The 12,513-nt window shown below is 41.2% G+C and overlaps 1 protein-coding gene across 1 annotated transcript; it reads right to left on the reverse strand.

Moving 5' to 3' along the window:
- Positions 1-1,020: 1,020 nt before the first annotated feature.
- On the reverse strand, positions 1,021-10,595 carry ESX1 (ESX homeobox 1). Its single transcript, XM_075260925.1, has 5 exons — positions 10,373-10,595; positions 8,990-9,296; positions 4,549-4,594; positions 3,111-3,397; positions 1,021-1,301 (listed from the first exon to the last, which is right to left on the reverse strand). Exons 1-5 carry the CDS (start codon positions 10,593-10,595, stop codon positions 1,073-1,075), a joined length of 1,092 nt encoding a protein of 363 aa, XP_075117026.1. The 3' UTR covers positions 1,021-1,072.
- Between the last annotated feature and the right edge of the window lie 1,918 nt (positions 10,596-12,513).

The following is a 12,513-nucleotide window of genomic DNA, read 5'->3' on the forward strand; positions in this document are numbered from 1 at the left end:
TTACTGACGCGTTTCAGAACACTATGCTATGAGTAAGGAACCTAGCATTCCAAAACGCGCCAGCTAACACCTGAACTAACTGAATTTACGCTGTGATACAACCATTCCTGTTTTGTGGATGAATAAAAGTTAATTTCTATACTAAAGATATTTTCCCGGATCCCCTCTTGATTTGCTGGATTCCATCATGTTTTGATGGCCTATTAAAAATACAACCTGTCCAACAAAAATCAAGCCCTCATACTAATATAGGAATGGAAAAATAAAAAAAAGTAGGTAGGAAATACTAAAAACTTCCTGCAATGCTAAAGGGGTTAAAACCTAATAAATTTGTCTAACCCTTGTTCCTTAGCTAAAGCTCCACTACGTGAGAACGCAGATTTTGTTGTAGATTTTTTTTGCAGTTTTTTGAGCCAAAGCCAGGAGTGGATTTAGTAGAAGGTAGAAGTATAAGAACTTCCTATATCTTTCCCATTCCTTTTGTGGCCATTGTTGACTTTGGCTCAAATATCGCAACAAAAAATCTGCAACAAAAAAAGCTGCGTTTCCACAACATGGGGCCCCAGCCTTAAACCGTGCCAATAAGTTAAAAAAGTTGTAAATTATAGCCCAAATATGGCACAATTTCTAAAATTAGAATGGGTTGGTAAATTTGCCCCGCCATATGACGCTTTATGTAAACTGCAATATAACAGAATGACAATACACACAGTATGTAAGGCACGTAGATATTTATTCATTGGGACACAGTACGGCATTTTATTGCTGTCATCATATAATACACCCTATTGCTGGAGTCACTCCCTCCGCTCCCCCAAGACTACAGGCAGACACATTGGTAGGTCCCCGTAGTGGTTCCAAGCTGGAGATTTGCATTGAACTTGAAGCTTACTTGCTGGTCAGACGTGTAACGTGGAAGTCTTGAGATGATACTGATACTAATTTCAGTGTCAAAGATATATACATATAAACATATAGAATGGACCATCTAAAAAAACGTATTTTTAGGCAAGTTGACTTCTGGACGAGAGGCTAGTCTGCTCTGCGATGATCCACCGTCATGTCACATCTGTCAGCAGAGGTCTTTATTGATGCTGGAGAAACTCGAAAGCAAGTTCACAGGAGCCCCTTGCTCAGTATGTTCCTTGGTGACCAGTCTTAAAGCTCCCATGTTGGGCAAAGATTTCCATTCTCCACCGGATGAATCAGTCAGGACGGGAAGTTCAGTTTCTGAAGTAGAAGTTGGACTCTTCAAAAGTAGAGGAGGTGTGGAGACTAATGGGTTAAGAACACTGAGGAACCTGTAACAACACCAAAAATAGCACTAAGGAGTCACTTATATGTGGGATCCTAATACTTCAACAGTGTCCACCTTGTTTTGTCAACAAGTGATACTTCTTGGTTTCCAGTGTACCTCAGGCAAAGAAGATCATAAGTATCTGATGGGGGTATATGGATTCCTCAAGTGTCCTGGTAAATCAGCACTAAGACAGTCCTTTCACTTCATTGACTTGGATGAGACAGAGTACATCATCCATAGGTTGCTCAATCCCATTAAACCATAGAACTTCTACATGTGCCATGTTCTGCGCAGGCAGCGCCGCACCTTCCATGAGGCGACCTGAAGCGGCAGCTTCAGGCGGCACTATGCCAGGGCCCCGGGGAGGGCGGCATTTTTGCTTACCTAAGCCAGTCCAGGACAAGCTGTCCTGGACTGGCTTAGCGTCACCGAGCGGTGGTTTGGGGAGGCCACTGGAGCAGCTCTGCTCCAGCAGCCTCTCCTCACGCTCAGGCAGAGAGCAGGTCCTCTCCGTGCCTGCTCTCTGCCTGCTAACGCCGCTCCGCCCCGCCCCCCTCGCTACACCCTGCCCCCTCCGCTCCGCCCCCTCCTCCGGTGTGGGGGGGGGATTTCTGTCGTCCGACTCGGGCGGCGAAAAAGGCAGGTTCACCCCTGTGCGCGGGGTAATAATTTTTTAGTCTGTACATGCATTGTTCTGAACGGAACATCCAGGTCATCACCAGCTATATCACTAGATTACTGCTATAGTTATATTGAGATGGTTACATGCTCAGAACAATGTGCAAAAGGGGTAAGGGGTATTCTGATCATTTCAAATATGACCTCAAAATCCATGAGTAATTTGCCTTTAAGGAATACCTTACCTTTTATTTCATAAATCAATAGTACAGGTGAAAATAGGAAACTTTGTAATTATTTTATTATAGTTATTTCTCGCCCACTTCCCCTGCACTGATCACTGTCTCTGAATTCATTGATCAGTTCCAAAGTTAGAAGTCCATATACAGATAGCTCAGCTTATAGCTCCAACTCCTAGAAGGAGAGGACAAGGTGCTGAGGCAGATAGAGGGCAAAGAGAGACAATGATGTGTTACAGCATCTAGTGGAGGTTTTATGTGCAGTCATCTCTCTGCATATGGACTTCCAAGTATAGGCTGGCTCAATGACTGGAGACTCAAGAATATTTCTTTAGTAAATTATATTCCAAAATTTCTTGTTTTTAATGTATTTATGAAATAAAAAAAAAATTGTTAACGTTAGGGCTACTCAACAACAAATGTCGACTCATGCAACAAAAATCTCAAGATTTCTCTGCGTTGTTGCTTTGCGACATTTGACATCATGCACATGCAACATGGCAGCCACAGAAAATCCAAACCTGCTAGATTTTGGTTGCATGCCACAAGTCACATACATTTTTTTTTTTTTTTTTTTTACCATAGACTTCAATAGAGGGAAGCTTTTTTTCCATGTGGAATCTGACATGGATTCCGTGTTAATTCCGCACCAAAATCCGCACCATTTTCCTCCATGTGAATGCACCCTAACTGAGTAGAAACGCATCATGTTTTTTCCACAGTGCTTTTCTGCTTCAATTATACCTATATGGAAACCACCAGAATTTCCATAGGTGTAATTGACATGCTGCAATTTCCAAAAACGTGGCAGTTTCGGAAGTCACAGCATTTCTGCTGCAGGTATTTTTCTGCAATGTGTGGATGAGACAGTCCCAAATTTTTTTTTTTTTGCAACAAATCTGTTGCAGTTCTCAGTGATATCTGCAATATGCTAAACAGGAAATTCTGCTTACCTTCCAAAGTAAGGTGTTAGGACAGGATTGCGGAGAAGCGATGTCCATGACATGTGATTCAGATTGAGTGAGCCTTGATGTGATGTGGTAAAAGGCGGGTTAACTGATGGGGATGTCACTGTTGAAAGAGGGACCGTTCTCCAAGTTGGGTCAATGAGGTGACTAGAATTTAAAGGGATATCAAGATATAGTCCCAGAGGATGTCTGATGGGAAAAGCGGGGACACCCCCCATGAGATCGGACTTCTCACGTTTCCTCCATTTTGCTCTTCGGTTTTGGAACCAGACCTGAAACAGAACAAAAACTTTAAGCAGAATCTGTGAGAATAGAGATGAGCAAACACTGTTCGGATCAGCCGATCCGAACAGCACGCTCCCATAGAAATGAATGGAAGCACCTGTGACGCCGGCCGGCTGCCGGCAAAGTCAGCGTCACAGGTGCTTCCATTCATTTCTATGGGTGCGTGCTGTTCGGATCGGCTGATCCGAACAGTGTTCGCTCATCTCTATGTGAGAAGAGTCAGGTTATCCAAACCATGGGTAACATGAAATCCTGACACACTCCCTCTTATAAATATAGGTTTTACTCCACTATGTATAAGAAAAAATATATCTTTGTACCGTATTAGCCAGTGGATATGAAATGTAAAGATTGAGAGTCCTCAGTAGTTGATACCTTTTTTAATGGGTAACAAAAATGATGACATATTGCAAACTTTCGAGACTACTCAGGTCTCTTCATCAGGCATGGTACCATGCTACTATCAACTACTGAGGACTCTCAATCTTTACATTACTCAGCTATGAAATACTTTACATATTCACAAATTATTAGAATTAAACTGATCTTTGACTAAATCAATGGAAGCAATATAGAATGAATTAACTTAATATGTAATGCTAAGTAGGGTACACAATGGTGGATTTAAAGGGGTTGTCCAAGACTATAGATAGTGATCGTCTATCATAAGGATATATAATCAATATCAGATCCGTGGGGGTTCGACTCCTGGCACCCCATGATCAGCTGATCAGAGAACAGTATATGGAGACAGAGGCAGACAACTCTGTATACTGTTTAGTAGCCATGTCTCACTGTTGCAGCTCAGCTCCTATTCACTTGCTGAGTGTTGGACCCCGTCACATCTGATATTGAGGACCTATCCTAAGGATAAGCAATGACTAGCTAGGCTTGGACAAGCCAGAGTTAGCATAGGGCCAACAGTAATATATTTCCCTTGTATAAGACAACAAAGACTGAAATATCTTAATAAAGATTCCTAATTCATCCTTCTTAATGAAAATTCACCCATTGGTAACATTTATTCATCTGTAACCGCAATATCTATAATAATAAAGGCTTTTCTTCCTGTTGTCAGTCCCCTGCACATGTCTATCACATGTATAAACCAGTGTCAGATAGTATTGTCCGCACTTACCTGCACTCTCGCTTCCGTTAGGTTCAGTCGCATAGCCAGGTCCTCTCTGTTAAAGAGAACACACATTATGTCTATTTGGCACTTGACATGTTACATCTTTGCTATCATGTATGTAGTATGTCAGTATTATAAATCCAGCCCTAGGTCAGTCTGGAAAATCAGAGATTGAAGATTTTTCTTAGAATATTTTGAGCCGAACATAGTAAAGAAACAGACAAAATGGTCTACGGTTTCTGGGTCATGAGGGCACTGGGATTTTGGTATTTCTTCATCATGATAAAGCAACTATACTCCATAGAAAACATCTAGGCTTGTATAGTGTAACCTACAATTTTCTCCTCTTCCAAAGCAATCTGGAATGACCTCCCTGATATTGCATCCTCAGCGATCTGATATTGATGGCCTATCCTAAGACTGGGTCAATATCAAGATCATAGGGGCAGCACGGTGGCTCAGCGCTGGAGTCCTGGGTTCAAACCCTGCCAGGAACAACATCTGCAAGGAGTTTGTATGTTCTCCCTGTGTTTGCGTGGATTTCCTCCCATATTCCAAAGACATGCTGATGAAATATCAAGATCATAAAGCTGGAAAAACTCCTTTAACCATATCTATATTTCTGGACAATTAAAAATTAAACACACTTGCAAATATAAATATTTTCAAATTATGTCCACAATAAGGAAATCAGATGCGTTTCTGACAAGTCTCAGACCATAGAAAGTCCTGGCATCCATGCTCTTATCCATTGGCTGCTGATAAAGACAAAAAACTCTCACCACTGAAATGGTAACAGAAAATCTTTGAAATTATTTATATTTATGAAAATTTTAACTTTTAATTGTCTACAAATATAAATATATTTCTGCTCATGGGAAAACATTTAGGCCTGGTTTAAATCTGCGTTCAGTATTCTGTAAACGGAAACCTATACGCATTAAAAAGCAGTGAACAAAGAAAGCACACGGAACCCATAGACTATAATGGAATCTGTGTGTTTTCCACGCAGTGTCCGCCTGAATCATGCAGAGACTAAAGTGCTGCTTGAAGTATTTTACTTTCTGCTTGGTTCATGCGGAAAACACACGGACCCCATTATAGTCTATAGGGTCCATATTGTTTCATTGCTCAACGCTTTATAATGCGTTTGGTATTCCAAATTCCATATATATATATATATATATATATATATATATATATATATATATATATATAAAATACAGATCATTGCTATAAGCCTATAGGTTCAGGATGAGTATATCCCGATACTGTACTCAACCATATAACATTAGCCCACCGTAGATGTTCTCTTACTCTGTCCTTATATCCTATTTGCTAATATATAGTCCCAGCAGATCATATATTTAGTGCTATTACTGTCAGGCAGAGGAATTGGGCTGAGCATTGTTATTTGCCGCTTGCTACAATACTATTCCGCATCTGACAGCTATATTCTAATACTATTTATTTGCAGTAAACCTGTTGATTCATTGTAGTATAAACCCTTTAATAGAAGGGCTATTATCTTGGCACAATCCCTAGCGTAGCAGCTTTACTGCAGTTTAATTCCCCGCGCAGCATCTGATAATGAAACCTAATTGTGATATGAAGCTCTTATGTAAACTCCTTGAGGTATTGGGAGCGCTCCCTCTATAGGATGCATATACAGTAATTACGCCAGGTTTTGTTTGCATTATCAACTTCTCAATTTGCATTTTGGAAACATTAGAGATTGCCGGAGGCCCGAGCTCAGTTCTAATACTGGGGTAAGTACTGTGAATGTAAATTAAAGCTAATGTGCATTGCAGCTTCACATGCAGCCAGGAACACAGAGCTAAATGTCAGCGCTTGGAATACTATTGTTTTCTTCATAAATCTACTGTAATGCTTGTCAGTTTGAAGCCGACGGCCATGGAAGTGTTATTGGACTGTGAGCAGAATGCTGTTTGGTGTGATCAATAATGGTAGTACATACAGAATCGTAGGTCGTATGTCTACTTCATAGGATAGGGACAAACTGTAAAGCTCCGAAATATTCCATACATAGGGTCACAGGCAGAGCCAACCATTACATATGATTTATTACTGTCCTCTATGGCAGAGGAACCTTTGGGCCTTGATTCAGGGGTGTAACTTAGAGGGTGAAGTCGCACCAGGGCCCCGGAGCTTTAGGGACATCAGTATTGAGATTGCAGCTCCCATCTGGCCCATAAACCAAGGAGACCCAAAGATTACTCTAACCACACTGAAGTGGATTAAACTCCTTAGCACCCATAACCAATACTAGAGGGGTGAAATAGGGGGCCCAGGACAAAATATTGCACCGAGGAACCCAAAATCTTAGTTACGCCACTGCTTGGTTCAACTGCAATCTTTATACCGCTATAGTATAGTGTATAGACTTTACATTTATTGTATTTTTCCTGTATACTGGACAGTTCGCTTCTGTTGTCATAGCTATATACTCAGCACCGGTACTCCAACAATAGGTGCATAATAATAGTATAGCCCGTGTAGTAGTAGTAGTAGCCGAAGGTGCGATATTTGAGGGCTAAGGACCTTTTCAAGTCTCCTTTGAGCCCTTTTTTAAGGGTTTAAACAAGGTCCTATTTTTGGACTTCTGACCTATTCATTTTTTACTGATTTAATGGCTATGACCCTACTATGACCCTTATGGAGACCTACACAATATATCCTACTATAACACTCCTTTGGCATCTCATACATGAAGACATGTGCTCACGGCATAGTTTGGAAAGGCAATCTTCCGCATCACAATCCTCTCGCCAAAAAGTGGAATTTCTTATTATTTTCAATGTTAGGCAGTCACGGGGACTTCCTTTTTTTTTTTTTTTTTTTTTTTACTGCTGTGGTTTTCACAGATGAATCTGTGGAAACCATGGCAAGGCCTTACACTTTATTAGCACCTTTGTATCTAAGTCTAATCACGCGTGCAAACCAACCACAGAAAGTCAAGGCTTGGCTTTGCGCCACCGGTTCTACAGGGCTGGTTTTTGGAGATTGCCTCTAGTTGCTGTAGATATTTTGTCATGTGAATGGCTTTTGAGTCTTCTTAAAAGAAGCACCATCTGGGGCCACACGGTGGCTCAGTGGTTAGCACTGCAGCCTTGCAGCGTTGGAGTCCTGGTGTTCAAATCCCGCCAAGGGCATAAAACCATCTGCAAGGAGTTTGTATGTTCTCCCCGAGGTTGCATGGATTTCCATCCCATATTCCAAAAAAAGACATACTGATAGGGAAAAATGTACATTGTGAGCTCTATGTGGGGCTCATAATCTACATTAAAAAAAAAAAGAAGCACCATCTTTTAGATGTATAAGGGGATTACATAGCTAGTACATCACTAATACATTGTAACTGCAATCTCTTCCTCTAGTTCTGCAAATGTTTAGAATAAGGGCTCGTTCACATCTGTGCCCGGTCTCCGTACTTTAGGTTTCCGTTTCCTGCCTAAAACAGAGGCAGGAGACGGAAACCTGCAGGAGACTTTCTCACCCGTTCATTTGAATGGGTGAGAAAGCTGTCCAGCTGTGCGCGGCAGTGAGCGTTTTGTGCTCTCCGCCGCGAAACCGGGTTTTATAATCTGGACACAGAGTCGGACATGCAGTACTCTGTGTCCGGATAAAAAAATCCGGTTTCGCGGCGGAGAGTCTAAAACGCTCACCGCCGCGCACGGCCTTACCCGGTCTATGGTTTCCGTCTTCTGGCATGCAGAAGACAGAAACCATAGAACGGAGACCAGAACGCAGGTGTGAACCTAGCGTAACTGAGGAATGTGGGAAAATTTGCAGAGGGAATGACCTAAAAAGTCCAACAGCACCCCTGAAATCAGGCCAAGCTACCATTACTCAACACTAGAAGAGGGAAGGAGGTTCAACAGCGCCCATGAAATTGGGCTAAGCTACCATTACACAACACTAGTAGAGGGAATGAGGTCCAATAGCGCCCATGAAATCGGGCTAAGCCTTCTTAGGTGAACACAACAGTAGCAGAGGCCATCAGACAGTACAACGCCAAGAGATCTGATAAGAAAATACCATGTCACCTTCCTATCCGACCTCAGTCAATGGACTGGGCGCAAATAGGTAGAAAATCCTAATAGAGTCTCATGCTAAAACCCCCCATCAGCCAAATGTGTTGAGTACTGGTACCAAAGTAAAAGAATAAAAGAGAGAGTAGACTATGAATACACCACATCCATGCTTCATAGTGAATGTGGTTGCCATATGGTGCTGCACCTAATGGAACATAGACTGACTTAAAAGATGCCGCAAACTGACAAGTGGCTTATACGATTTCATCAAAATGTGTACTAAGAACCTTACGTTCATTAAACATCAACATGTGCATTGTGAAAGTGGAATGAAGAACCATAGGTTGAAGAAAGCCTGCAGAACTATGAAGAAACTAGAATAAAAGAATAACCTGGTGAACACATCTGGATAGTGCGACTTCATGAAGGCCCTCTCCAGTTCTTCTAGCTGGAGGTTACTGAAGGTGGTGCGGTACCGGCGCTGTTTCCTTTTCCCGATTCCTGTGGTTGTGGACAGCTCAGGACCCGTATTCAGTTCTCCATCAGCTTCCTCTTTCTTGTCATCCTCGCAGATGTTCTGTGATTCAGTTTCTGTAGTATTGATTCCACTTGATGATGGATTGTCGACAAGGTTTTCTTGGATATGAGATCCTGGGTTATAGGTAATCTTCACCGGAGAGGAACAATTATCTTCTTGAGCTGAAAAAAAAAGACAGAGTGTAAGCTCTTTTGGTTTTAGACTTTTATTCTATTGTAGCGGAGAAAGCTTAAAGGGGTTTTCCTACCCTAAATGGAGTTTTCATACTGATGACCTATCATAGGTATGTGATCCGTGGGGGTCTGAACAAGGACCCTGCACAGATTAACTGCTCTGGTATCTTCTAGGTCAGGGGTCGGCAACCTTCAGCTCTCCAGCTGTTGTAAAACTACAACTCCAAGCATGCATACTTGCTCTGCTGTTCTTGGACCTCCCATGGAAGTGAGTGGAGCATGCTGGGAGTTGTAGTTGTAGTTTCACAGCAGCTGGAGTGTGGAAGGTTGCTAATCCCTGTTCTAGGTGCTGTAAATTGGTCCAGTATATGGGTTGTACGTGTAGGCTGCTCCTATTCAATTAATAGGGTCGGCACTGCATTTTCCTGGAACCACCTTTAACTACATATTGCTCATCATGTGTATATATATATATATATATATATATATATATATATATATTTTGTTTTAATTAATTTACAAATAAAACACACACACACACATATATATATATATATATATATATATATATATATATATATATATATATATATATACACATAGACTATCAATTTTTTTGTTTTTATTTTTTCTTTCTAAATTAATTTTCCAAAAAATATATACTGGTACCTGTATACAGAGAATATATACGGTTTCAAATAACCTTCACATGGGTATATATCAAAAAAAGTAAGACCATTCCTAGTTATATGTATGGAGATGATGTACAGATCTTCAAAGTCCAGCACATGATCTGTACAACATGGTAGAAATTCACAGTCAATATTTGACACTTTTTTTACTGCTGACCAGTCGGTATAAGTAAACCTGTATACTATATGCATACAATAAAACATGATATAATCTAGATAGTATTACTCTCTTACACTCATCAGGGGTGACATAGTATTATATTGTTTTTGAGTTCTCAAACATCAAACTCCATTAAAGCTGGAGTTACAAAGTCTACTTATGTCAGACATAGTACATAGCACTGTATATGGTATATACTAGTTAGTACTCACCAGCACTTCCCAGGCTGAGTTCCTCTCTGGCACTATTCTTGCACACAGGACTTGGTGCTCTCCCCAGGATACTGTCTATGAAGTAGGAGGTGAGGACCTGAGCAGGGGGCTGGGGATCTTTGGAGCTGTCCAGGGATGAGGGTGCTGGAGTCTGCATGACTAGTAAGAGACTCTTCTCTGTGATGTTTGCAAGATGCAGCAGGTCCTGGACATAGGAGGACATGCTCCCCTGCTCCTCTCATTGGTCCTGTTGATGTCCTCACCACCTCTGTGTCACATAGTCCATGTCATCAGCTATGGGGTGGGCAGTTCCAGGCTTGAACTGGTGCATGCATTTACACAACACAGGGAGGCAGAGATTATAATACAGGAACTATTGTCCCTTTCTGTATAAAGACTTCTCCCTGACTCCTGCAGCTGTAAGGTTGATTTCAATACTAATACTCTGCATAAGGCTTTGCTGTAGGTCTGAGCGACACACAGGCATTGCTGGAAAATACTAAGAGAATATGGTTTACTTTTTGTGCAAATCTGCAGATTCTTTTATAAAAATAGAAATAAATGTATTTATTCATTGCACAAGGGAAAGTTGGTGAATAAGTAATAAGTAGTGGAAGCTGGAGAAGTGATACATGTATCCATTTTACCTGCCTTGTAAAACAAGAACATGGGACTGACGGCCACAAAATGCATGGCGCCCCAACCCTAATTCCTACTATCAAGTTTTGTTGGTGCAGATTTTGCTGCAATTTTTTTTGAGCCAGATACAAAAGTGAAGAATGGGAGACATAAAAGAATGATGTATATACTTTTCCTTCCTGGTGAATTCACTCTTTGGCTTAGAAATTACCGCAAAATGGGCACCAAAAACAAAAATGGAAAACTCTCCTGTACAAGTCTATGGTTCATGGTTCTTCTATAGCAGGGGTAGGGAACCTTCGGCCCTCCAGCTGTTGCAAAACTACAACTCCCAGCATGCATACTTGCTCTGCTGTTCTTGGAACTCCCATGGAAGTGAATGGAGCATGCTGGGAGTTGTAGTTTCACAGCAGCTGGACAGCCGAAGTTCCTTACCCCTGTTCTATAGGAACCAGGAATTCACCAAGTGTTTTAGGCTTAGTGGCAAACGTTGGAATTCCGCTAGTGGAAAAAAAAAAAGCTAGTGGCACCCATTGAAGTTAATGGGAGGCTTTTTTTTTTAGCGTGGAAATTCCACACCAAATTCCTCACCATTTTCCTCCATGTGAATGGACCCAAAGTGTATTGTAGAGGTAAGTCTAAGAAGTCAATGATCTCTTACCAAGAGGTATGCTACCCAAAAGTGGCCTATGAGAGCCTTTATATAGATATGATATTACATGATCTTTTCATATTCAGGTTTAGCAGATCTTGGATGCTCAGTGGATGGAAAGTTTTTAAACCATCCCCGTGAATGCATGTGTGCCATGTCAGAATCCCCATAAACTCCTGAGGACACCGTAACATCTCGGAAGACTATGGAAAATTGGCTATGAACCAATTAGTAGCCTGCTAACTAGTTGGTGACATACTTGCTGTTAGACTGCAGCTGTCCGCTAGTAAAGTGAGGCTACAAACCACTGGAGTGTGAAATGAACACAGTCATGTTGATCACGTTAGAGAAAATGTATATTATTTCCAGCTGAATGAACATATGATATGACGTTACATAAAAACAGTAAAGTTTGAGGACTGCAAATCTAATGGTTCTTAGAGAGGGATTATATGTTAAGTCCCAGTGCATTAAAATTTCCTGTAAAGTAAATGTCTTTTACAATTTCTGAATATAGTAATTAAACTTTCCCTCAAAAGTAAAGTGGATAATTCCAAAATAAGTATATGACGAACACAACGAAACTAAAGTCTCACAAGACCTGGTGCAAACCTCAGCGTCACCCATCAGCCGTGTCTGCAGCATTTACATTTCTCTTTGCTTCTCTATCTGGGCTCAGAATGCTATGAAGACTTGTTCATACCATGTCTATGTACATGAGCTTCCCATCCACTTTATGTGCCCCCCACATATTATGTATGACCCTTTTGTGCCCCTCATTGACTGTATGCTTCTGACCATTTTTGTCAAAGAAGTGTTAATTTGTTCCTTTCTGACAGTGGGAGTCTGT

The sequence above is a fragment of the Leptodactylus fuscus genome, chromosome 11 (assembly GCF_031893055.1).
Source record: "Leptodactylus fuscus isolate aLepFus1 chromosome 11, aLepFus1.hap2, whole genome shotgun sequence".
Lineage (NCBI taxonomy): Eukaryota > Metazoa > Chordata > Amphibia > Anura > Leptodactylidae > Leptodactylus > Leptodactylus fuscus.

Bases quoted from the DNA above. Each gene is read 5' to 3' on its own strand.
- ESX1 (XM_075260925.1), bottom strand. From the start codon at position 10,595: ATGTCCTCCTATGTCCAGGACCTGCTGCATCTTGCAAACATCACAGAG. The intron at 9,297-10,372 runs GTGAGTACTAAC...TTTTTTTTTCAG, and splicing joins ACTCAGCCTGGGAAGTGCTG to CTCAAGAAGATAATTGTTCC. The intron at 4,595-8,989 runs GTTATTCTTTTA...TCTCTTTAACAG, and splicing joins TATCCAGATGTGTTCACCAG to AGAGGACCTGGCTATGCGAC.